This window comes from Danio rerio, chromosome 17 (genome assembly GCF_049306965.1).
Source record: "Danio rerio strain Tuebingen ecotype United States chromosome 17, GRCz12tu, whole genome shotgun sequence".
Classification (NCBI taxonomy): Eukaryota; Metazoa; Chordata; class Actinopteri; order Cypriniformes; family Danionidae; genus Danio; species Danio rerio.
The window spans coordinates 40,315,679-40,342,599 of NC_133192.1; the positions used below are offsets into that span (position 1 = coordinate 40,315,679).

At 35.5% G+C, this 26,921-nt stretch overlaps 2 protein-coding genes across 3 annotated transcripts in view; one reads left to right on the forward strand and one right to left on the reverse strand.

Moving 5' to 3' along the window:
- LOC141378433 (uncharacterized) overlaps positions 1-26,921 on the reverse strand; it is a 283,306-nt gene that overhangs the window by 166,344 nt on the left and 90,041 nt on the right. The gene's annotated exons all lie outside the window — the stretch shown is intronic.
- cdan1 (codanin 1) lies at positions 273-26,075 on the forward strand. Its single transcript, XM_688592.11, has 28 exons — positions 273-358; positions 5,221-5,885; positions 7,907-8,089; positions 8,166-8,356; positions 10,517-10,636; positions 11,247-11,325; positions 11,406-11,526; positions 11,602-11,711; positions 11,804-11,893; positions 12,014-12,089; positions 12,175-12,380; positions 15,336-15,468; positions 15,542-15,685; positions 15,777-15,943; positions 16,024-16,105; positions 16,772-16,861; positions 18,226-18,280; positions 18,394-18,527; positions 18,620-18,723; positions 18,823-18,972; positions 19,346-19,409; positions 19,543-19,621; positions 20,248-20,456; positions 23,884-23,991; positions 24,085-24,148; positions 24,241-24,401; positions 25,467-25,574; positions 25,656-26,075. The coding sequence occupies exons 1-28, from the start codon at positions 281-283 to the stop codon at positions 25,749-25,751; spliced, it is 3,867 nt and encodes a 1,288-aa protein (XP_693684.6). The 5' UTR covers positions 273-280; the 3' UTR covers positions 25,752-26,075.

The following is a 26,921-nucleotide window of genomic DNA, read 5'->3' on the forward strand; positions in this document are numbered from 1 at the left end:
ATATCAGTTTATGAAGAAATTTAATTTATAAACATAAAAGTTATTTAAAATTAAATACAAAACTGCATTTTCCAAAAAGGTTCCGACTCTGAAATACACTAATGTTTTAATTATACTGAGCGAATAAACTGAAGTGGGGGAAAAAAACAAGTGTTCGCTGTACCTTTATTTTGAAGTGCTGTCAATGTCGGCGCCGTTGTTGAGGTTTGCGCGCGCTCGGCTGCTCAGCCAATCGTACCTCTGACAACACTCACGTGACTCTCATGATCTTCAGAGCAGAATGGCGGCTCTTTTGGAATCGGTGCTGCAGAGTAAAGTGGAGTTAAGCGAGGCTGTGCTGTGGCTCAAAGGACTACATGTAAGAGTTAATACAGCACCTGTGTTTCTGTCTAACGCTCTGCTGTCTGACTGTCATTGCCTAGTGGACTGTTAAAGGGGTTGTTTACTCAATATCTGGCTGCTAATCTTACAGCTACGTTAGCAAACAAACATTAAAAGAGTCTCTTTACTAAATATTCCAATGTGAATGTTTGTTTATGTTAGATTTAAGCTTAATGCTTCGACGAAAGGAAATAAAGTCAAAGATAATCTTCCGGCAGTTTGCTGGAACGTTGTCATATAAATGTTCCTTTTTACAAATGTTTTTGGCCAATGTAAATATTCCAGAATGTTATGATTATTATGATATATATCATTATATGTTTAGGATGATACAATCTTTGTTTTATTTTCTTCAGGATTGTGAATTACGTTTAATGTATTGTAATGTAAATGCCTTGTTTTACAGTTCAGTGTAATTTTGAAACTACTGTAGAGTTTATTATTAGTGATTTAAGTTCTATTCATGTGTTGTTTCGTTATTTATTAATACAAGGTTTCTGCTGGTTCCACCAAGTTAAATTTAAGACTATTTAAGACATTTTTAAGAGCATTATGAATTAAATTTTAGACTAACCAGGTTAAATAATACAGATTTTGCAGAGATTAGCAGTGTTATTGATTCTCAGGCAAATTCCAGAATAGAATACAGAATACAACTCTGTAAAGAATTAACATTTTACCCTATTAACAAACCCAACCCAAACTAATTCCTGACTATGATTTTAAAGTCCTGGTGTGGCTATCATTAAATACAGTTAAAGCTTCCATCTTTATATAATAAAGAGAAAATTAAAATAAAATGCAAAAAAAAAGAGAAATCTAAGGATTATTCTGGAATATCCCAGTTAGAAAAGATTTTCAATTGCTCTATCTAAAAATGATTATAATTAAAAACAGTTAACAATAAAATAATAATAGTTTAATAATACAAATATAGGACAATTCGGTGTCGGTGGAGAACTTTTAAACAAATGGTACTGTAAGGAAAGTGATTCAATACTATTTTTAAATATAAAGTTAAAAGTTTAAAACATTTTATGGACTTTAGGATTGTTGGTGATTATATGGGTGTTTATGGCCAGAATAAGGAGCTACACATAAACAAAGGAAAATTAAGACCTGTTAAAAAAACGATTTAAGACCTACAACACAATATTTCGGTTAATTTAAGACTTTTAAGGCCTAAAATGTAGCTTTTGAGATTTAAGACATTTTAAGACACTGTAGGTATCCTGTAATATATAACTTTTAAAAATATCAATAAATTAAATTAAAAGTTTTTATTTAGTTACATTAGTTATAGAGTACAATCTAAGCAATAGTTTTTTTTTTTAATTCCCAAGTTCTGCTGGTTGACGCATGTGCCGAATTTTCATTGCCAATCTTAAGCCAATTGTGATCACTTGTTTTGGTTCAATTTGATATTTCCACAACCCTCGCAAAGCTCGGGGGATCAGAATAAGCGCTCCTACTTGGCCCCGCCCTGATCTGCAATAGGTTTCAAAATAAAAAAAAATAAATAAAAACTTTTAAGAAACATTTTATTTCGGTTTTTAGATTTTTGATATTCAGAGTAATTTCTGATTAAGGTTCATTTTAACTGTCTCTATATCTCTAAATATTTTTAAATATCTCTAAATATTTTTAGATCACTCTACTCTAAATATTGGGTCTGAAATGGCGTGCAAGAATGACTTCAAAACAATATTAGCACTAGTTAATTGGCTGAACAGTGTTATACTTTGATAGTCATTGTCTGCTAATATGATTTCCCTATTCAGAATTTGCTAAGAATACTTTTCTGCATTTATAGTATTAAGGAGAAAGTCAATGTGCGAATATGAAAGCAACTTTACCTCAATTAATTTGTTAACTTTTTTTTCTATTATCCTGTTTAAGCTTAATTTCAGTTACTGACAACAATTAACTGTGGTTTAGGTTGGAAGAAATTATGATAATAATATTAATAATATAAAATGATTTATCATTATATTATTTATATTTACTCATCTGGAAAGTATTCATAGCGCTTCACTTTTTCCACATTTTTTATGTTACAGCCTTATTCCAAAATAAATCTAAAATTATTTATTTAAAAAAACCTGAAAAATCGCATGTACATAAGTATTCACAGCCTTTGTCGTGAAGCTCTAAATTGAGCTCAGGTAAATTCTGTTTCCACTGATCATTCTTGAGATGTTACAGCAGATTAATTGGAGTTCACCTGTTGTAAATTTAGTTGATTGGACATGATTTGAAAATGCATACACCTGTCAATATAAGGTCCCAGGGTTTACAGGGCATGTCGAAGCACAAACCAAGCATGAAGACAAGGGAATTGTCAGTAGACCTCCAAGACAGGATTGTGTCAAGGCACAAGGCTGGGGAAGGTTATAGAAAAAAATTTTGCCGCTCTGAAAGGTCCATGAGCACAGTGGCCTCCATCACCCATAAGTGGAAGATGTTTGGAACCACCAGGACTCTTCCTAGAGCTGGCCGGCCATCTAAGCTGAGTGATCGGAGGAGAAGGGCCTAAGTCAGGGAGGTGATCAATAACCTGATGGTCACTCTGTCTGAGCTCCAGCATTCTTCTGTGGAGAGAGAAAAACCTTACAGAAGGACAACCATCTGTGCAGCAATCCAGCAATCAGGCCTGCATGGTAGAGTGGCCAGACAGAAGCCACTTCCCACCTGGAACTTGCCAAAAGGCATCTGAAGCACTCTCAGAACATAAGAAACAAAAATCTCTTGTCTGATGAGACTAAAATTGGACTCTTTGAAGTGAATGCCAGGTGTTAACATTTGGAGAAAACCAAGCACCGCTCATCACTAGGCTAATACCATCCCTACAGTGAAGCATGGTGGTGGCAGCATCATGATGTGGGGATGTTTTTTAGCAGCAGGAACTGAAAGACTAGACAGGATAGAGGGAAAGATGAATGCAGCAATTTACAGAGACCTGCTTCAGACTGGGGTGACGGTTCATCTTCCAGCAGGACAATACCCAAAGCACACCGCTAAAATATCAATGGAGTGGCTTAACTCTGTTAATGTCTTTGAGTGGCCTAGCCAAAGCCCAAACCTAAATCATATTGAACATCTCTGGAGAGATCTGAAAATGGCTGTACACCGTCACTTCCCATTCAACCTGATAGAACTTGAGAGGTACTGCAAAGCAAAATGGGCAAAAATTCTCAAAGACAGGTGTGCAAAGCTTGTGGGATCATATTCAAAAAGACTTGAGGCTGTAATTGCTGCTGAAGGTGCATCAACAAAGTATTGAGCAAAGGTTGTGAATACTTGTGAACGTGATTTTTCTTTTTTTTTTTTCTTTTTCTTTTTTAAATTTGCAACAATTAAAAAAAAATCCCCCACTGTTATTATGGGGTATTGTGTGTAGAATTTTGAAGAAATAAATTAATTTAATCCATTTCGGAATAAGGCTGTAACATAAAAATATGGAAGAAAAAGTGAAGAGCTATGAATACTTTTCCGGATGCACTGTACATTATTTAATGTACTGTGCGTACTTACCATGAGAGGGAATTAATGGTGCTTATTTATTTATTTATTTATTTATTTATTACATAATTTAAATGGATTATTAAACAGTATACACTACGATATATTGACAAAGCAAGAAAGAATGAGAATAAGGAAAGGTGTGCGTTTTTGTGTTTTAAAGTGTGTACTTGCATGGTGAGAGATGAGTAAAGAAATCTATTTGCTTTAGTTTTGCTGGCGGTTTTTCTGCACACTGACAACTGCAATTCAGATTGCTATTGTTTAAAACAAGGTTTAAAATGTGTAAACTCTCCTTAAACAGATAAACTTCATTGAGAGATTTGCCAAAAGGCCTAAAATTAATGAGACAAATACTGATCCCCACACGGAGTGGTCACAGCAGTCTTATCAGCACCTGAGCTGGGGAAACTGTATTTCATCAGACAGATCATATTCAGCTGCTGCGCAGCCTCCTCGCATGGAACAGAACCATTCAAGGTGTTTTAGACAATTTTTTTCTGACAGACTAGCATAATAAGCAGACATCTCCATTCACACTACAAGTTTCTGAGTTTTCTCCAATTGCCGTGAGATTGCATTGTTTTGAAGCACTTCCAACCGAGTTTGTTCCACCGAGGTACTGTTGCGAATATTGTACAACACCTTTCCTGCTTATTAAAATTATTTGATTAAATTGTAATTTACCGGCGCAACATGGAAAACAGTTTAATATAGCCTTCTCTAAAACTGAATTATTCACTCTAATTTTATTTAGGTTATATTGTTATTTTATTTGACAATCCAGTTCGTGATTCTGCATTTTTGAAGCACAGCGGATCTGTTTTGAAGCACTTCACCTCATGTTATTCGTTCTTCTATTTTTGTTTAGAAGATAACTGACCAAGAAAAATCTTTAAATAAAGAGACAAACTATATACAAAATTCATTTTAAAAAGATATTTTTTCCAAGAAAAATATGATTTATAGTTTTGTTTGAGCCCGTCCACTACTCAACTGTGCGGGTGGATGATTTTTGGTCAGTGGAAAGTAAGGATTTAATGAATGCTTTGCTAAATGTTAAACAATCTTCTGTCATATATTTGCAAATGTTTTAATATGTCATAACTTTTAAGATTAGAGGGGGCGGTTCTGGAATAAAATCCTGCAGGCGCCCCTGTGCTGAGATATTTAAAAGTTCATATCTATATCTAATATCTGTGTGTTTGTTTTTTGATAGCTGCATTTTGCACAATATTGATACAAATATGAATATTCATTTAAATGCAGCATGTGTCTTGGATCATAATTTAAATTTTTTTTTCTTTGTGTTTGCAGGTTTGTGAATCGCAAAACTTTCCATCCAGGGTCACCAAAGAGGAGTTTGTGCCTTTCCTTTTGAATTTTTTGCGGGACCAGAGCAGTCAGACATTAACCCATGGCCCTGCCACCCCTGCTAAGACACCCAGCACCTCCAGATCTGTCAGGATTCAGAACTCTTCAGAGCGGAGAGTCAGCAAATCTACACCGGTCCAGGGTCTGCGCAGTGCCAGTCGAGTTCAGCTGTTCTCTCCTGCCCCATTTACGTCCCCGGGGGGTGGGAAGAATGACCAAGACACCCCATTTACAGGCTCTCTTTGTTTGAGTGGCATCAGTGCCCTCAGCAGCCCTTCCTTCAGCTCAGTCTGGAGTCCTGTGCCCCGTAACAGCCCTTCCGAGCGCCGTTCTGCCCAGCGGCCCAGTCTGGGAGACTTCATGACATCACCTCCAGAGACCCAGCCCAGCCCCTCCGCACCGCCACACAGAGGCCGCAGGAGGAGTGCCGGGTTTGGTGGGGGGACGTCCAGCCGGCAGACGGGAGCTCGTGGTGCTGTCTCAGAGGAAGGAGGTGGCAGGAGGAGTAGAGGTGGGGGGAGAAACGATTCGGTGTCACCTCAGACACAGGTGCAGCTCAACTTCAATAATTTGGAAGACTTTCCTCCAATGGCCCAGCCTTCACCAATGTAAGTGAGGAGTAGGTGATGAATACAAGTAAAAAAAAAAAAAGTATCCATATTATAATAAATTAAAATAAAAATAATAAAATATAACAATAGGGTTAAAACATCTAGATATCTCTATATTGAGGGTTCATTTATTATCAGGAGTCAACTGTATGGACTAACAAAATAAAAATGAAAAACAATTTTACAGAATTTATTAATCAAAGTTTTTGTTAATTTCCACATTTACTAATACTGAGTATTTATTACATTACATTTCATTCGTTTTATTTTTTGACATTAATTCATCGTGAGCTAGCTTGAAAAAGAAATTTTTAGAAAATTTTAATTAGCTAGCAGTAACAAAGGTTAATCAGTGCTCTAAAGTAATATTAATATGCTTCTATATTTAATAATTTGTTCATATTAATTATTGTTGCAAATGACATTGCATTGTAAAGTTTTAATAGAATCTATTAAAATGAATTTTAAATGACTTTTGAAAAACAATTATACTATTTTTACGGAAAACGTTATGCTTTTGTCATAATTCCTGAACTCTATGCCATATTATCTTTAAATGCATGCATGTATATTTATAATATATTCGTAATGCGTATATAAAGCAGAATGGAATCAGTGTTGAAAAAATAACATTTTTGAAATCCAGCCTGAAATAGGAACAAAATCCAATTTTTTTGTTTAACTGAAGACATGATGAGATCTTTTAGAGAAGATGCCGTATCGGGCACACAAGACTAACACGAGTATTTACTCAAAAGTTAAGAACCCCTAAAATGTCAGTATTGCAACATCAAACAACAAAACCAAACTGTTAAACTTGTTTTTGTGGAATGCCCTATTTTTAATAATGATAATAATAAATTTTATTTGGATAGCACTTTTCCTACATACATGCATCTCAAAGCGCTTCACAAACAACAAACAATTAAAATAAACCAAACCAAAATGAAAACTAAATAGAAAATGTATAAAGCATAATAAACAACAAGTATATACTCAGATAAAAGCATATATGTACATGCATATATGCATATATCCACAGAATCACAAACACAATGCATACATATATACAACTACACAATATACATAATATGCATAAACTTCACAAACTGTTGTATTCATACGCAATTTTAAAAAGATGCGTCTTAACATGCTTTTTAAAAACATGAATGCTGGGGGATTCTTTCACTTCATTTGGGACACAATTCCAAATTTTTGGATCATAGTGACTAAAAGAAGTGCCGCCAGATCGCATCAGGTTTACAGAGTGAAATTCTAAAAGTCCATCTCTAGAAGAGTGTAGGAAACGGTTTGGATTATTTTGATAAGCAGTCAGAAATGTAAGAAGGTGTCCTGTTGTGTAGTACCTTATAAACTAATAAAAGAATCTTAAAGTCTATGCTTTGGTGCACTGGTAAACATTGTTATTCTATTAATGCTGGTGTGATATGGTCTTGTTTCTTTAATTTCATTTAAACTCTGGCTGCTGCATTTTGTATCAGTTGCAACTTGCTTAGGTAAACCAGTATAAATAGCATTGCAATAATCAAGCCGAGAGAAAATAAAAGCATGAATTAATTTCTTAGCATCATCAAAGGATAGGAAAGAACAAATTATATATATATTCATGAGATTTATTTATTGGCTAAAGGTTCATCATACCATTTATTTTATGTATTCCATATTTATATAAAATATTGTACATTATAATTGATTGATTTGTAAACATAATGTTTATAATTCATTTGTTCTCTTAATTTTTATCTAATACATTAGTGTGTGATATGAAGTGATTGCAGTGCACAACAACAATCCAAAATTTCATTGCCCCAAAACCTTTTTTTCTTATATGCGGGGGTCACATTACAGTAGACAAGAAAAGATCCATATAATAGATGTTCTGGCAGATTGTAATATATATGTGAATACAAGTTAGCACAATTACAAATACATGTAATTTAAATAGAAATACAAGACAAAAATACAAATAATCTACAACTTTTATGCGTTTTTTGCAGAGCAACCAAACCTTCACGGAGAATTAACCCAACACCTGTAAGTGCAGAGCGGCCGAACTCTAAACCTAAGAGCTGCTTTACCTCCACCCCTCTCAGCCTTCCTGCCAGTCCTCCTAAAATACCCGAGAGCACTGGCAGTCCTCACAATCTGCAGGAGGAGAGGGAGCTGCTGAAGAGAGAACGGTGTGTTGGAGCTGTTAGTTTCAGTTATATTTCTGCTTTTCTGTTCACAGTTAACCATAACACGTGTCTTTTCTAGGTCTAAACTTGCCCAGCAGACCAGCTCTCCACTAAAAACCAACTCCGAAATCTGTACCCCAACCAAAACAGTGCATATGCAAGGCTCAAAAGTGACTCCTGATTCCCAGTTGCCTTGCCCTGACCCTGACAAAGTGACACAGAAATCAGAGTTGGATCTCTTAGCGGGGCTGTATTGTGCCTGCATTTCAGGTAAATGGCCTGCAGAGGGTGTTGTGTGCTGTTTTTTTATTTATAGTTAATCAAAGATTTTTGTGAGTGTGTCATGATTCACAGCTTGGCTAACATTCTAACATTGGATAACATTGGTTAACATTCATGAATTATTTCTAATTGATTAGTTGAATAAAGGTAGTGCATGAATCATGTAAACCAGGCCTGGTGAAAGGGAGTTCTTTTTTCTCAAGAGGTGCGGTTATTCGCCTTATTTTCTACTTAATTATAAGATTTAAATACTGCCTTTAGGTTACATTTTAAGCACTATTTTTAGCTGAATTAGCTTGTTGGATGCTCATCATAACCACACTTTTTGATGTACCAAAATATTTCCTAAATATTTAGAATAAAGAAATAGGTCCCACTTTATATTTAGTGTCCCTAACTACTATGTACCTGCATCAAAAAAATAAATGCAATGTACTTACTGTGTTTATAATGTATTTGAGAGCACTTGTGGTGCTTTTGAGTTGGAATAGAGGTTGGGTTATGGACAGGTTTGGTGGCATGGGTAGGTTTAAGGGTGGGTTAAGGTGTATGGGATGGTCAACAGTGTATTTACAAATGTAATTACGGAAGTTAATTAGAGATGTAGTTACATACATGTATTTAATCAAGCATTAGTACACAGTAAAGACATGTATTTACACAATAAGTACATTGTAACAAACATTAATTCCTATGTAAGTACATATTAGTTAAGGCCACTTAATATAAAGTGGGACCAAGAAATACAACATACTGTATTTTTTTTTTTAAATACAAATTTATTACATCATATCATTATAAAAAAAACGTTTCAAATTAAAAACTCTAGCTTATTGTAACTTGAGCAAATAACAAATTGGCACATTCAATATTCCTCAGTCAGAATTTGACCATTTGATTATTAAAAAAACTGAAACATAATAATAATATTAATTTAGAGCTTCACATTTTTTTCTAGCCTCTCGTAAAAGTGCTTCACACTTTTTTTTCATTGGTCATGTTTTTTTTTTTTTCAAGAATAAGGTCCAAGATTTATATAATAAAAGGTTCTTGTCAAATGTTTTCTCTGTTTAAAATCAATTCAGTTATGAAAGATGACATTGCTTATGTCAGATGTTTCCTTGTACGGCTAGATGTTGGACTCTTGAAAAATAATTGTTTGCATTGGCCAAAACTGATTAACTAAAGTCACACCAGGATTCCGCTTGGTCTTAAATCTTTTTAAATGGGTTATTTTCACTATCTGTGATGGCTAAGCAGTCAAAGTTGGACAAATGAGTTCATGAATGGGACACATTCTGGGTCTTTCGGTTGCCCTCCCCGACTATGGTCCTGTAAACTATTAAAAAATTTGGAGTCAGTAAGAATTTTGAAGAGAATTAGTAATCTACAAATATTATGCATTGCTATTTCAAATAATTTTTTATTCTGCAATTTATGTTTAATTATATTTTTATATATTAAATATGTTTACTTTATATATATATATATAGTGCTCAAAATGACCACTAATACATTTACAGTGTTAAAAAAAAATGCATAGTTTAATAGCTGTTCCTAAATAAATTAAATCCTAAATAAAATGTATTAAAGTTTCCACAAAGTAAAAATATTTTTGCTGCAGAACGTTTTTTATTTTTGTAAGATGCTTAATCACTAAACTGTGCAAATTGCAAAAACATGTTGGTTGTATGAATTAAAAGCTAATAATATTATCAATGCTTTAGAATTATCTTTGTCATAAATTCTTCAAGTTGATGGTTTGTCATGACAGACGTTTTTCTAAAGTGAAACTGAAAAGCCAAAAAAGTATGAAGATACATTTAGTGTAGCTCTGGAGATCAACTTAATGTGTCCTCAGATACTGGGACAGGAGACTTGTTAGCAACATTTTCTGGTCTAGCTGTTGTTGCGTTTATCTCTGCTGCTTTGTTTTAAACTTGTTTTACATTTGTATTGAGAAAAAAAATGCTCAGAGCTAATTGTCACTTACTAAAATATTATAATGTTTTTGATATGTAAATAGTTTTGGATGGGTCCCTCACAAATGTAACTTCTTTTCTTTCACAGAGAGGACTGCATTTTTTACAATATACCAGGATATTAAAAACATTGTTTTTCACTTTTAAAAATGTGTTATGCTTCTAGAAAACCTGGTTCCATGTATCTTCCTGGAGATGTTCTTTGTACTGCAGCTCTTGACATCTCGTGGCGTGTCTGGGTCTGAATCTGCAGAGCAAGGAATCAGTGTTTGTGAAGACAGTCCAGGTTGGTTTGATCACAATCTACATCAATGTTTTAAAACATACTTCATTTTTTATGGATTTTGTCTACACTTACATGTGAAATCATGCTGAAGAGATGTCAGAAAGATCAGTCGTTTCATAATCCCTCTGTCAGCACAAAGCTAATAAGAGTATAGCTTTTAAAAAATGAATTATGCATTTGGTTATGGTTTTATATTATTTTTTCACATTGACGTTTTTATTATTTTTAATAACAATAACAGTTTTGCAATTTAGCAGTAATTTGTAGAATCTTGCAGGAAAGTAATAATTTGTCAATTATTTTTTAAATTTATTAATATATTCTTGTATATCTTTTCATAATTGTTTTTTTTTGATTATGTGATTTGCTCATCTAAAGGCAAACAGAAACTCCTTCCATGAAAAAGGCATTGCAGTTGTTATGCAAATAATAATAATAATAATAATAATTATTATTATTATTATCATTATTATTATTATTATTATTTAAAAATAGTTGAAATAAGATTGTTTTTGCAGGCATTTTCTTTTATTATTATTAAAAAATTAATCAGTCTCTGAATTATTGATGCTGATTAATTTTCTGTGTTTTTTCATTCATGTCTTTGTAGATGTTCTGGAAAAAGCTTACCTAGGAAATGTCCACAACTGTGTGTATTTTTCTGTGAGAGTGTTGGAGAAACAGTTTGAGTAAGTCTGATTATAGTGTTATTACTGTGTTATTACACATCATTGTCAGAGTGCCTGATTATTTCTTTTCTATTTGTCAGGTTGGTGTCACACCTGGATAAATGCACATTACGGCTTCTGTCTGAAAATGAGAGAGTGGGGACTTTCTCCTCCTCCCTTAAAGACTGCTTGGCAGAAGCTCAAGACAACTGCACAGCTAAAGTAAGCATTCGTTTAAAAGCAACCAGTAAGTTCTGTTTTGAAAGCTCACGCTGAATAATGTTCTTAATTTGTTAGGTACCTCCTAGTCCGCCCTTATTTGTTCATTCAGTCCCGTTCCAGCCTGCCACAGACAACCGCTCTAATTTTAGCAGCGACAAGGCCTTTCACACCTTTAAAAAGCAGAGGTACATTTTTCAAAACATACATGAGTTACTTGGCAAATCAGTTGCTTAGATGTACATGGTTAATGTTGTGTTTTTTTTTTCTTATGTTGTAGGGATGTGTTTTATGGGCTCCTCAGAGAATGGGAGGACTCTCATAAGGAGCCTGGCTGGGATTTTGAGGCAGCATTAGGCAATAGAGTCAGGTAATGTCTGTTTATTCATATAGCCATTCATATAACAGTCTTAATATTGACCACTAACATCTTATGGTAATTGTTTTAATCCTGATTCCCAATGTGAATTCTTTCAATTTTCACTCACAGGATGATGGTCAGTCAGCTCACAGCAGCAGGAAGCCAGTCTCACTTTGCTAGACTCTTCCAGAAGCAGCTTGTCCAGGTGGGCCACAATGGCTGATTATACTCCCTTTTCCTTCCTGTTTTGTATTCAATGATCATAGATTGTTGTTGTTGTTTTTATCTAGATGTGTAAGGGCCCGAGTGTGCTGGCCTCCTCCAGTGATGCACCTGATGCTGATCTGCTTGGCATGCTGGGGGCAGACAGCCTTGGCCGTCTAAAGCGCCTACAGCAGCGTCTGGTCCAGCCTCAGAGTCTCATTGGTCCCTGTCCTCCACCTTCCTTTCCTGGACATCAGGAGTTCTTCAAGGGCTTTCTTCAGACAGCCAGCAGGTAAATGTCTTCATCGCAGGTCTCATATTCTCATGATGTCCTACTTCAGCTGAATGAATTGGTTTGAGAGCAGTTTGTGTTCCTTAGTTGTTGTTGTTTTTTTTTTACAAACAGGAAGTGCCTTTCTCTGAACTCTTATCTGGTCTGAGTCTAGTTTGTACTATTTCCACTGGAAATTTGAGCTAGTGATGTTGTTCTCTCCACTTTTCTCCTGCTCTCTAGCACTATTCATCATCATTCACTCACCAGCTTCTTTAATTTCCCTTTTTTTAATCATTTGCCTTTTTTTTAATCATTTACATTCACTTTTTATTTCATGCAATTTCTTTACCTGCATAAACATTTGAACTTTTTCGTATGCCAGGTTCAGTGCTTCCCACACATAGACTTTACATGGGCAGGCCATCCAGATATATTAATGGCTGCCCAAGTATATTTAGTGACATATTTTTTTGTTAATATTATTATCATCCTTTTACACAGTTTTTTGTATCGGCCCAATCATCTCTCGTTTACCCATTTTGTTCTGTGAGTGAGAGCTGTCAACACTCCCACAGACAGTCTCGCGTGCTTTGCAGACCCGCAGACACGTACCGTTTTTGGGACTTAAAATATTCGTCTGACTGGGTTTTTAAATCTCCTAAAATGTTTGGGATTCGGCTTTTGCTTTCTAAAGCCGTTAATCATTTGTTTTTTTGCATTACCCTTTTACTTTAGCCTACTTTCGCTTGACTTTGCAGCTGACTGCGCACAGAGTGAGAGAAACATTAAATAATTCATTCTTTAATCGAAATGGTTCAGAAAAAATGTACTATACTTGAAGAGGATGAAATGACTGGTCTAAACTGGCTGAAAAAATATATGTACACCAATATTAATGGTTAATCAATTCATATGCCTTATTAAAATAATCTACAAGTTATAGTTTTGTAATTATTATAAATTTTAGAGATATTGTCTGTTTTTATTCCCTTTTCTATCATTTATTTCTCATTTGCTGATAATTTTAATAATTTGATTGTGTGTGTGTGTGTGTGTGTGTGTGTGTGTGTGTGTGTGTGTGTGTGTGTGTGTGTGTGTGTGTGTGTTAGTGTGTGTGTGTGTGTGTGTGTGTGTGTGTATACATATACATATAAAGAGTTCAGATGCAAAACCCTCTAAATCCATCTGATCTCTCTTCTTGTAAATGAGCAATTTCTATCAGGCTCCTATAGTTAGGTTCAGGTGTTTCATTTTATATGTAATAATAAGGTTATTAGCTGGTAAATAAAATACCTTTTTTTTTTTTTAAATGTCACTTCAGACAATTCTTAGTATTTTAAAATGGTAAATTTTCTTTTGCGTCAAAACCAGTTAAATCCACTTGTGCTTTTTATGCAAAACCCTATAAAACCACTTATTGGAACAGTGTAATTAGTTGTAATTAATTGAAAATCACTAGAGATGCAATTAGAAATAATTTTACCAAACCTAAACGCATACACAAACCACCCAAAATTAAAAATATATAAATCTATCAAGTTAGTGGCGCTTCATTCCGCTGTGATAATCCATGGAAAATGAATAAAATCTGTCAAGTAAGTACATTAATCAATAAAATTAAAACTGACATTAATCAATCTTAACAATATTGTCATTTCTGATATTTGGGATTTAGATTTAATGAAAGAAGAACATTGTAAACATTGTAATATAAGCTTGGTAGATTCAAATAATGTAGTGTAAAAACATTGTGAAACATTAATATCTGTGCATTGTCCATTAATATAAAAAGCTTATCAGATTATTAGGTAACTTGAAGTAAAACAAATAATGTATAGTTTTATACATTATATTTATCTTTCAAAAAATAGCTTAAATAAGCAAATAAAACACAAGGTAGGCCTACTGGGCAAAAAGGGTATGTCTCTCAGACAATTTTAAAAAGCTGTCATTCATTCATTCTCACCATACTTAAGGTCTTGGTCTCTTGTTTATCCTCATAGCATCCATGTGGGATAAAAGAACAGCGTCTTTCGTGAAACGCAGTTGTTTTTTAATGTATAGTAAATCGGGCTCATTCAAAGTAGCATCACTGTGCAAAAACATGTTATAAATAGATGTTACACTTCCAACTGTACAGTATGTTTGCTTTTTCTTTTAATGCAACGAGTTTTGAGGTAAGGGACGTTTTCATTTGCCATTTACTGACGGTCGGACAGGCTCATGCAGTTCATCAAACTTTTAAAAATCTTTTAAAATCTAAATCAAAAGCGGAATATGTCTCCTCAAAAGCTGGTGTATCAGCGCGCTGCTACATTGAACACATATGATTCGATTTGCACCTTCTGATTGGTTTTCGGGATATAGCGGCTTTTACTGTCAAAGGCAAGTGCTGTTTAGCGACTTTTGCCAGCAAACTGTTATTTCTGAATGTGATGACGCCGGGATTTAGATGATTTAAAGCAAATCTATTTGTTGATGGTCTAGTACATGCCTAAAGCATATCTATGTGATATAGGCTATTTTATATACATATCTAAAATTTGGAAGTTTGCTTTGAACTTGAAAGAGAGACAGAAGCAGATTTTACCTGTCAGTGGGTGCACATGGCTTCTGAAAAGCATAACAGAGAAATGGTGGATTTATTTTTTATTTCAAATTTTTTTTTTTGCTTTAACTCATTAAAAAAACCCTGTCATGATAAATACAATTGTTAAAAATTAAAGTATCTTTTTTTTGTCCCATATAGTTAACTATTTATGCGATGTGACTAAAAGTTGTGTTTCAATCCGACTACCACCGCAAGTATATTTCAAACCTGTGGGAAGCACTGAGCGTAAAGCACATGTTGTCAGGAGTATAGTATTGTATGGACAGTCTGAAAAATCCAGATTAAAAGTCTCAGAACTAGGATTAGAATTTTAGTATCATTTTTATGGTTATTAGCTCTAATTCCATTCATCTTTTTACTAGCTGCCAGCTAAATCAGCACCTGAAAGATGGTCTGTGTCAGCAGCTGCTGAAGCTGGATGAGGTGTCCATTCTCGGTCCAGATGCGAGCCCTGCCCAGGGAGAGAAGACGGCTGATGGAGACATGGAGCAGCAGGTCAGAACAAAAAGCAAAATACCACAAAATACTCAAAGGCTTTGAATGGTTTTAAAACCTATTTTTGATTCAGGATGAGAAACAGCGATTCTCCTCTGTGCTGCTCACCGCTAGACTTCTGGCCAAGTTTTTGGGTTTCATCACTTTCCTACCTTACCAGACCTCTGAGCTACCATCAAGAGACATACAGGATGCTGCAGTCGCTCTGCGGAGCAAGGTATGCCCGTTATAAAGGCAATATTTGTTTTAATTGACCTAAAACAGATATATTCTTCAAGGCTCAGTATGTTTCATGTGTATATCATCAGAGTTTTCCAGTTCTGGACGTGTGCACGGTGTTGAGGAATTCAGTCCATCGTAGACGCACAATTCTGACAGTGCCATGGATGGTGGAGTTCTTATCTATGCTGGATTACATTGGACCACTTCTGCCTTGTTACAGGACCGCTCTGTGCCTTCTACTCCAGATCTACAAGCAAGTTTAACTACTAAATATTTGGCAGAGATTATTTCTGTGTCCAAATGCACTTGTCATTGTTTATTTGGGTGTTTCAGGAGGATGGTATTGGGTCGAGGAGGAGAGCTGTGCTACATGAATCAACTGCTCATGGTTGCAGTTTTAGGCTGGCTCTTCCAGGTGAGGGGGTCTCATTCAGTATTGCTGCAAAATGAACCAAAGTGGAACAATGATATGGCCTTTTTATCATTGTTAAAGGGTCATAAAACCCACTGTTTTAGAAAATTTCTGTTTATAGAAATACTAAGTGCATCTCTCACTCTGTACAAGATCTCACAGAGAGAGGTAGCAGACTAAAGAAGCTGGGAAATGTGTGGTTGAGATCACCCATAATGTAAAGGGCTTGAATAAGTATTGAAGGGTTAGGAGAGAGACACACCAATGTTTATTCATCATCAAGCAGAAAGCTATTGCAACAAATAAAACCTTTAATATGAACAGCATATGTTAACATTGTTTAACAAATGTATAGACATTGCTATATATATATAGACGGTGCTGTAATTTATTAGACTGCAAGCTAACATTGGAATATTTAAGATAATTATAATCTAAAGTGAATGCAAAGCAAGTAGGGTTCTCTTTCCACTCCTGGGTTTGGTAAAGTGTATCAGAAGATCTTTGGCATCATTTGATATTTTTGTTTTAGTATACACTATAAAAGATAAGAGCTTTCATTATAATTGGTAAACATTATAGCAACTGACCAAATTAAGCTGCTTTAGATAAAGAGATGAGTTATGATCTTGTCATATCCTTCTGTAATTGTAATATTTTTTTTTTTAGATCCCAGTTTTTCCAGAAGATCTCTTCTTCAGTGCAGATCTAAAGGAAGAAATGAAAGAACTGGAAAATAAAACAAGCTCTCAGGGCCTGGTTAGTGGATTGCTGATCTTCTGCTCTGGATACATTAAACAAAAGTTATGCGTTTTTCATATTAAAGGGCCATGAAACCCAGCAGGTGTTTACACACTTCCAGTTTGGAAAAAGTCAGGAAAGTGGGTGTGTCTAGCTCTGTTTAGGAGGGAGTGTCGGGGGAGGGTAAGAGGGAAGGATTTGGATAAAATGGGAGTTTCTATTATGCATGCGCTGATTTTCACAGAGCCAAAATAAACACACAGACACTGGGGAGAAAGACAGTGACTGTTTGATAACTGTGACACTGTGGAATGTTTGATACCACTCGTCTTATAAGAAAAATAACCTTCACATTTCTCAGTAACTTAGATGCACTCGGTAGGTAGCGTCAGAAGGCTGTGTGTGTAGACTATCCTGTCACAAAATGCGGTGAAAATTCATCACAACGGTAATAGTTTGATTGCGGTGTTTACATGTTTAAACTCGGAGAGCAGCATTTACAGTGGATCTTTCAGTCCATAATATTGTAGTGATATTATTGTACTGTAAACTAAGTAACTTAAAAATCATTTTGACTAAGGTCTGTCTTTAAAAACTGAAAGAGTTCTGCTGACGATACAAACTAACTTTGCCATCTGAATAAACAAACAAAGACCACTGATCGCTCACTTACCAAATCTGTAGTGACAGGACAATCAACACCAACTGGAGCCGTGTCTTTATTAAAAGGAGACGAGCTGCAAATCTGGATTTCACCATGTCCAAATGCGAAAAGCTATCGGATAAAAAATGTTCCATACAAACGTATTTCTGTCGCTTGCACTGTAATCCACAAATGAGTCCTGCTGCGCTCTCATAGAGGGAAAATGAAAACAAAACCTTCGTTGCAGCACATTTAAAAACGCAACACTGATGAACCATGTCTCCAAACAGTTCTTGTTCTTCCACTCCACTTGTTTTGACAACACAAAGTGGCGTCTCTCTGCCGTCTGAACACTTTATCAGGTAAAAACTTCTTAGTTCGTCTTCTAAGTTATCATACTTATTAATGAAGTTGCACCGCATACACAATAGTGCGCGCTGATTGCACTCTCAAAGGCGTCACAAAGTACTCCCAGGTACAGACAGCCAGTCTATACACTGGAATACACGCAAGGATCTAATCGGCGTGGCGCAGCATCTAAAATTAGTTTCAGACCGGAAGAATGAATTTGCTCAAAGTAACACAAAAACAACCAATTTTCACTTTTTTGTGTAATAATTGTGTCCTAATAGTGTTTTTAGCAGCGTGGGACACGTATACAACTTTCAACAGCTCAAAAATGTGTTTTGGTGTTTTCGTGACCCTTTAACACTAATGATATTTTCTTTGTACTTTTCAGGACACACTCCCATTAGTGGACCAACAGCTTCTCTACACTTGCTGTCCATATTTGGGTAAGAGCAAGCTCCTCTGGAAAAATGTGCTTCAGAATTATGCATTGCACAAAGAAATACAGTACATTCTAATTGATGGTGATTGATTTATCTTTACATCATTCTTTTTGAAGGGGAGTTTCGTAAACTTCTTGCTGCTTTTGTGGCTGGTAGCACATCCAAGAGTGGAGGCTTGATTCGCAAGATCACCCCCACGTCTGCAGAACCAAGGGGTCCTTCGACTACACGTTCACAGCAGAAACTTCAGGTAAACTGCCAGCAAATGTCTTCCATCTGTAGTATAATCGATAGTATGTTTTTAATGAGAGTTCATTAATGTTTTTGGATGTTTTAACAAAGGTTGACCTGGAGCAGGCCTTTTTTCACAACCAACCCCCTTCTCTGAGGCGTACTGTAGAGTTTGTTGCTGAGAGGGTCGGCTCCAACTGCGTCAAACACATTAAGTCAGTCTCCAAGATTTTTGACCCTTTTTCTTTCTTAGTCCATGCAAATTACTTTACATTTGTTTTTTATCATTTCATATTTCCCTAACTGTGTGGCAGAGCAACACTTGTGTTGGAGCTTGTGAGGGGTGGTGAGAAAACTCTCAGGGATAGCTTGGGTATGGAGGGCGTAAACACTGCCAAGCTAAACGACTGTATCTGTGCTCAGCTGTGTGATGCGGGCATGCAAGCTCTGGAGAGAGCAACCAGGTCAATGGCTTGCTTTTTTCTTTTAAGTATTTGGCAACACTTTATTTTGACGGTCCGTTTGAGTATTAGTAGACTGTCTGCTTAATATCTGTTGATATCTGTTAATATCTGCTCCTTCAACAGACTTTCAACTGACTATAAGAAACTTTGCAAGTACATGTCATTTTACACCAACCCTAACCTCAACCCTAACCCTAACCTAACAGTCTAATTATAATCTAATGAGAATTAGTTGGCATGTAGATGCATTGTAACTTAAATTTAGCAAACGGACCATCAAAATAAAGTCTGACCAAGTTTTTTGTTTAAAGTAAAACATGTTTTCTAAACATCTTTTGATCTAGATGTCTTTTGTCTCATCATGTCATGATAGGTTCTGCAGTGAGAATGCTCCAGGAGCTGTCCGAGTTCTTCTTCCTCTGGAGACCTCTCCTTCTGTGAGTAAAACAGTCGTTAGTTCGTTAGTTCAGTCCATTAATACTCGCTTATTTTATTGTTAATTTAAAAAACAAAGCTATAGGATGATAAATAATTTGCTTTGAGATGTGGTTAAAATGTGGTGTGGTTTAGGTCTTGACCACAGCTAAGAGCATCACCACTCGTTTGGCTACAGAAAAGGCTTGCAGCTGGCTGTCTTCCAACATCACAAGTAATAAAACCAATTTTCAGTGACGTTTGAAAATAGACTTACAGTGTTCAGCATATATAAGTGCACCCCTCACAAATCTATCTTTTAAATTCATATTTTTAATAGGAAGCTTTACAATATTATATTTTGGATATACATTAGATATTTACTGTATCAGCACTGAAGTTTAATCTGGAGCTTATCTAAGGAAATAACTTGCAATAACGGTCCAAAAACTACTACATCAAAATTTATGTTATAGAAAAATATTAAATACAAATTTAAAAAGGAAGAAAAATCAAGAAAAGCAAAAAAAATGTTAAAAATTTAGTTGAAATTTTGTAGGTTGTAATTTTTTTTTTTTCAATATTTTGCTTGAATTTAATTTTATTATCTTTCAATTTCTAAATATGTTTGGTGACTAAAATATTATTTTAATAAATATATCTGTTTAATAAAATGGTTTTGTTGAAATGCACCAAAATATCTAAATTCACTGTAAAATGGATACAAATATTCAATATAGGGTGTACTATTTTTCTGAGCACTATAATAGATATTTAGATATGCTATATTTGTGTTATATTACATAGTATGTTGTTTTTTTTCCCAAAAACTGATCTGAACTTTTTTTATATATCTCTTAGCACTGCTAAAGAGGGAGTGGAAGAGTGCCTTTGAGAGGGTAATGAAGAGCGTGCCCTCACCCCTCAGTGTAGATGCTGAAGAGGCTGAAGGATTAAGCAGGAGTCAGCAGGTCCAGAAGAGTGCCTCAGGGCTCAGTGCTGGGTCCACCTGTGTTCCAGGCTGTGCTCATAAAGTTCCACTTGGATCAGAAGTCATGATTGAAATTAAGGTGATTTTTGGTCAAATTTGCTAAAAACTGATTCATTGATAAATCTGTAGTCGATATGATTTGATTGATGCAAAACACAGTTTAATGGTGAGAAATGACACCTTCATAAAATATGCTAAAAAGAAACGTACAATCAAATTTGCTAATAAGTGTTTTCTTTTCTTTGACGAGGCTAGCAGAATTTGCCTTATTGTCAAATAAAATGAAAGCCATTTAAATGTTTTAGCTAATTGTAAATTAGTTGAAATCTAAATAACTAATTATAAAAATAAGTTATAACTGAAACTAGAAAAGTAAATTTCATAGACAAACTTTATGGTGACTTGAGAAAGCCTCGCCTGAAAGTTTGAAGTAGTTTTGAAGTTTAAATAACTGAAGTCGTTTTTAAGAAGTTTAAAACAGTCGGCATAGAGAGATAAGTACAAATATGTTAGCATGTTTCCAGTATGGATTGACATGTTTTTTGCTAGGGTGTTCTGAGTCGTTGTTAAGGAGTTGCTAGGTGGTTGCTAAGGTGTTCTGATTGGTTGCTAGGCAGTTGCTAGGGTGTTCTAGGTGGTTGCCAAAGCATTGCTAGGCGGTTGCTAGGGTGTTCTAGATGGTTGCTAAAGCCTGGTTTATAATTGTGCATCAAGTGATTGGCGTAACCCACGGAGCATGCAATGAAATGTGCATTTATACTTCTGCACGCTGTTTCTGTTGCTCTGCAAAAACACTTCTGAAACGCTAGCTGGCAGTAGGTGTTAATGTTCCTCTGTATCAAGTTTCTTTGCTGGTATTGTTTTTCTGAACGCTTTTCTGAATGTTTAAGTGGCTCAAACTCGCTCATTTTGAGGCGGGAAGCGGCGGACATGCAGCAACTCAAGGTAGACACAAAACAACAGTCTCCATTCGGAGCTCCTTCACGGGATTGCACACTCGTAAACACTCACTGCATCGGGCTTGTGCGCCTCTCACCTCAGCCCGCACTTGTCATCGCTACCAAGCCAACCAATCACAGAGCTTGTGCTTCGCTTCGTTGAGACGTGTAGTTATATTTTTTGGGAGGTGTGTGTCAGCATCGGGCTATGCGTTCACGTGCAGGCTGTGCTGTAGCATACGCGTGCGTTTGACGCAGACGTATAAATCAGCCTTAAGGCGTTGCTAGGGGGTTGCTAGGGTCTTCTAGGTAGTTACAAAGGTGTTACTAGATTGTTGCTAAGGTTTTCTGAATGGTTGCTAGGTGGTTGCTAAGGCATTGCTAGGCGGTTGCTAGGGTGTTCTAGGTGGTTGCTAAGGTGTTGCTAGGTGTTCTGAGTAGTTGCTAAGGCATTTCTAAGGTGTTGCTAGGGTGTTCTGAGTGGTTGCTAGGTGGGTGGTAAGGTATTGATAGATGGTTGCTAGCCAGTGGCTAAGGTGTTGCTAGTTGGTTGCTAAGGCAGTGCTGGGCAGTTGTTAAGGTGTTGCTAGGTGGTTGCTAAGGCATTCTGAGTGGTTGCTAGGTGGTTGCCCATGGTTTTGCTAGGCAGTTGCTATGGAGTTCTGAGTGGTTGCTAGGCAGTTGCTAACATAAGTTAGCATGGTTCTTGTATGAATTAGCATTATGCTAGCATGTTTCTAGCATAAACTAGCATGTTGTTAGCATGTTGTTAGTATGATTAGTATGTTTGTTAGTATGTTTCTAGCATGAAATGTTTTTGTTATTAGTATGTCTAATGTAGAGTCAATGGCAGTTTTTTTTTTCATTGGAAGTTTATAAGACAGTTGCTAGGGGGCTGTAAGTGGTTGCTAGGGTATGGCTAGTAAGTTGAAAGGTCATCAGTGATTGGCAGATTGGTAGTCTGAGTTGAATGAGCCCAACATTAAGTCTGTAGGACAGTCTGGCACAAAGTTATGAGGTCACAAAGTTTGGTCCAATGTTAAGTCAATGGGGCTTTTCTGAATTTTCCAGGTCAGTTTTCAAAGGGCCATGAAACCCCCCACTTTTGGTTTAAGTCTACCTCAGAATTTTTTCAAAATATGCATTATAATGGTCGTGGAGCCCCGCGAGCAAAGGGCAGGAATAGGCTTGGCCAGCAGAGCAGGGGAGAAAGAGGGGGCGAACAACTATTGTTAGTCGGCTCATAAAATGAGAAACAAACCGTGAGGAGACGCATGATTTTATAGTTTACAAAGTTAAAACAGTAAACAGTAATTGACTGCCCTGCTACATTTGTTATTTGTTATTTCATACACAGATAACCACAATTTATATCATTATAAAGATAATCGTGTTCATATAAACACTATAAATGAGGAATTTTCCCTCAATCCCCGTGTCTGAATGCAGTCTCAGTACAGCAGGTCTCTTGTCCTGTCTATTTTAACCATTAGCCCTGCTTGTAATCAAGAGGATTTAGGCAAACACAGCAGCACGGCGATGTGTCTAAATGTGAACGAACTTCTGATAAAAGACAAGACTTGCTGTACACAAACAGCTTTGCTGTATCAGCCCTGACAGCATTGCGGGGAAGAACATGCAACAAACCCCATGGATCATGGAAATAAACATATACGACCCTTCATGAACGGCTAAATACTGGGTGCCGTGGGTCCATGGATGCGTCTCACCCAGTCATTAACATAAGATCTTACAGCTTGTCACTGGCAGGTCTGCCTTGCCTTCGGAAAGCACATGCAGTCATGAATAATTAAGAAGCAGGCTGTTCTCATAGGATAAGAAAACTATGAATAATAATGAGAAATTGACGCATCATCTTTGCATTTGCAGTTCTGCGCTACGTCGCCGATTTTGATTCCGCCCCAAAAATCGCAAAGCTAAAAAACTCGCAAGCCAAAATTAGCTGACAAAAGATCAAAATTATCCTCATAATAAAAGCTGACAGGTGCTAACATTGTCTTAACTGGTGCTCAACACACACAAATCTGTTAAAATAAAAAATAAAAAAATACTCTAGAGTTTCGTGAACCTTTAAAAACAAGTCAGATCAGTTGGAAAAGATACAGCAAACCGAGTAGTATGAACGGTCTAGGAGGAGATGCATATAGAAATTAGTCTCAGAAGAAGTTTATTAAGTTTATGTAGTATAACAGTGTGTTGGCTTTCTCAAGCCACCATAATAAAATGCTTGTTGCAGTACAAACATGCCTGAATTGGAAATATTTAAAACGATGTAATAAAAACAACAGATGAATGCAACAAAAAAACTGATTAAAATAGAATTTAAATAAAGAAATATGCAAGTGTAAAAATGGATAAAAAAGAAAAGAAGCTAATTCAAAAGAGTATTCATAGTTACTCATGCTAATATAGCACTGGCTATCAGTACACCTTTGACATTAACCAGTTGGCTGATTAATTAAAATTTCTGCCTTACTATTAATAATAGAAAATTAGTAACAAAAAATCAGCAAGTCTAATTTAATGGGATTTTCTCTGATGTTTCAGGACGTTCTGAGTGTTGCTGTAGGACCCAGATCTGATGATGAGGTTTTCACGGTTCGTCAGATTGAGTCTGTATTGGACAGGGTGGGACAAACACTTGGATGCCGAAAAGTAATCAGACCCCCATACAGAACACTTGTTATCCACACATCAGTGTTTTAATAGTTTTTCTTACTTTCTCCTCTTGTCCTGGTGTGTTTCTAGCGTCTCTCTCCGGTGGTCGAGCAGATGCTGTTGCGTTGTACTGTTCAGCTGGCCTGCAAACTTGGTGAGTGAAACTGAGAACAGTCCATAAAGTCAATTCTGATCATGATTAATATCCTCATGTGTGTATGTTTGTATCTGTTTTTACATGTGAAGTATCTGGAGAGCTGCCGCTGGTGTCCTCCGCCGAGGGGAACAAGAGACCTGATCTTCTGGAAAGGTTTCTGGTTCTGTGGTCTTGGACTCCCGCTCCACCTCTGCACCTTCTTCTCACTGAACCCACTTTGACTGCCATATTTACTGCTACCGATAGAGAGGTAAAAGCACTGTGCAGTTTTGCTAAGCTGTTGCATCCATATCCTCTTTGTAGTTAGTCAATATTAGGGCTGTGCAGTTAATCGAAGTCGAATTGAATCGATTGATAACACTGCAATTAGCTAATCGCAAGAGACTGCGAAATGAAATATAAATATATATTTATATATATATTAGGGGTGTAACTGTTCACAAAAATCACAGTTCGGTTCGGTTCGATACAACACAGTGGTGTCACGGTTTGGTACGTATTCGATACAGCAAAAAAAAAAAGAAAAAAGCTAGAGGATTTCTCTGATTTAATTTTTTTTTATGTAATAAAACTAACATTATAAAAGTATGATCCTGATTTTTTTTTTATTTTACTTTAAACATTGATAGAGCTATACTTCTAGGGTTTCTGCTTAGGAGCAAATAAAACAAATCCTTCTTTATACTCCAAAGCAAAAAGCTTCCTATAAAAAAAATTATATAATAATGTAGTAGTTAAACAAATAAAAATAAAAGAACAATTTAGTTTTTAAATGGAATTTCAATCTATTTTTAAGTATTTTTATTATTTTTTAGAAAGATGAGTGTCCACCTTTTCTTCAGACAGCACAGATCTGCTTGATTTGACGGTCACCTGCCATTTTAGTGGATCTGAAAGCAGGAATTATCTGACTGAAATGGGCTTATAAAGGAATAATGTAACGGGGCTCTATTACATTTAACATTTTCTTGAAACCTGAAATTTCCACTACCGATTAAGATCTAACAGGGCTCGAAATTAACCTTTTTTTCTTGGTAGCACCAGTGCTCATGACTTCAGAAATGTAGGCGCACCCACCAAAAATGATGAGCACCGCTACTACGCGTTTTATATTAACAGATTCTATTATATATTACCACTCTAATCACAACTAACAAATAAAAATGAGTTACAGATGTAATTACATGCAGGTATTTAATCAATCATGTATACATACATCTACACAAGATGTACATTGCAGTAAGGTATTCATTTCAGTGTAAGTACATATTACATACTATAAAATGGCATCCTGTTTTCTTCTGTAATATTGCAGAGGACTGACTACCTGTTCCTGATCAGACAGCTAATAGAGAGGGGTCTTTTAGGAGAGCAGGAAGTGGGTACAAACTGGGCAAAGTTGTCTGCGTTATCTTGGCCAGAGGTAATAATATGGCTTCCTTACATACATAACTGTTAGGCTGAAGTTCTCAAAAATCACTGATGTTTTCTTATTTTGTCTCAGGAGTCTGTTGAAAAGTTTCAGCAGCTATCTTTGGCCACCCAGTTCTCAATGCCACAACTTCCCAACCACAGGGATCTGCTGCAGGTCTCTCAGTGACCACTAGGAGGACAGATGAGTCTTTACCAGCTGGACACTTTAAAGACAGAAGAACACTATTGTAGTGATCTATGAATGATTTGTATTTCAACTTTCAACAAGATACTCTTTAATTCAACTATATATATATATATATATATATATATATATATATATATATATATATATATATATATATATATATATATATATATATATATATATATACTTCTTTTTAAACAAAAACAAACTTATTTTAAAATAATTTTCTTGCAGGATCGACTAGTTGTTGCTATTTTGTAAATGTTTAAAGCTCATTTTAGGGTAAATTTCTGAGGGCTTTTCCAGGCTTCACTTATGCTGCTTCACAGTAGAACGAGATAAAGACCATTCACTGTGCTTGAGTTGTGTCATGAAATTCTATTTATTATTATTATTAGTGTTTGTACATGTTGTCAGTCAGTTAGTTATGCTCGTTTGTCTGTTTCTAATAGTCTTTACTTGTAAAAAAAATTGCACTTTGTTCATGTTGGATGATGTTATTATGTTTAATGCGAAAACTATCTTATGTAATAAACTATAATTTGGTGATTTATGTGAAAATTGATCGCATTATTGAAGTTATCGAAACATTCCGGTTTGCAAATTAAGCTTAATCAAAAAACTCAATGTTAACTCAAGCTATTTTCTCTTTACCTTCCTTAAGATTAAGTTTAAAGTTCATTTTGAGTTTGAGTTTAAGATCAAGGAGGCAACAAGACCGGTAATAGTTAATCAAGGCTTCTTTTGAAATTAAATCTAGAATGAAACTGATGGTTTAAACAACAGTTATTAGGTACATTTAGATTTTGTTCTAGAATTATGCACAATCCTTAATAATTTATCACACTAAATCTCTTACAATTCTTTCCCTTTGGTTTGTTTTTCCCCACTATTAGATCAATGCTTTTTTGAAGATTTTTTGAAATGATCAAAATATTTCATATTGAATAGAAATCTTTATACACGCCTACAAAAAACTATTGCATTGCATTTGAGAGAGAATTTGATTTTATTATGTACTTTAAAAATCTGTTTTATGTTATATTTTCTGCTGGCTTGAAATAACAAATAGCATGTATGTCATTTCAAACACTATAATCTTATTATATACATTTATTTAAAAGCTTTTATTATTATTATTATTAAAGT

Excerpts from the sequence above, each read along its gene's own strand:
- cdan1 (XM_688592.11), top strand. The coding sequence starts at position 281 with ATGGCGGCTCTTTTGGAATCGGTGCTGCAGAGTAAAGTGGAGTTAAGC. Across the intron at positions 15,469-15,541 it reads ATGGAGACATGGAGCAGCAG|GATGAGAAACAGCGATTCTC; the intron begins GTCAGAACAAAA and ends TTTTTGATTCAG. Across the intron at positions 16,106-16,771 it reads TTTTAGGCTGGCTCTTCCAG|ATCCCAGTTTTTCCAGAAGA; the intron begins GTGAGGGGGTCT and ends TTTTTTTTTTAG.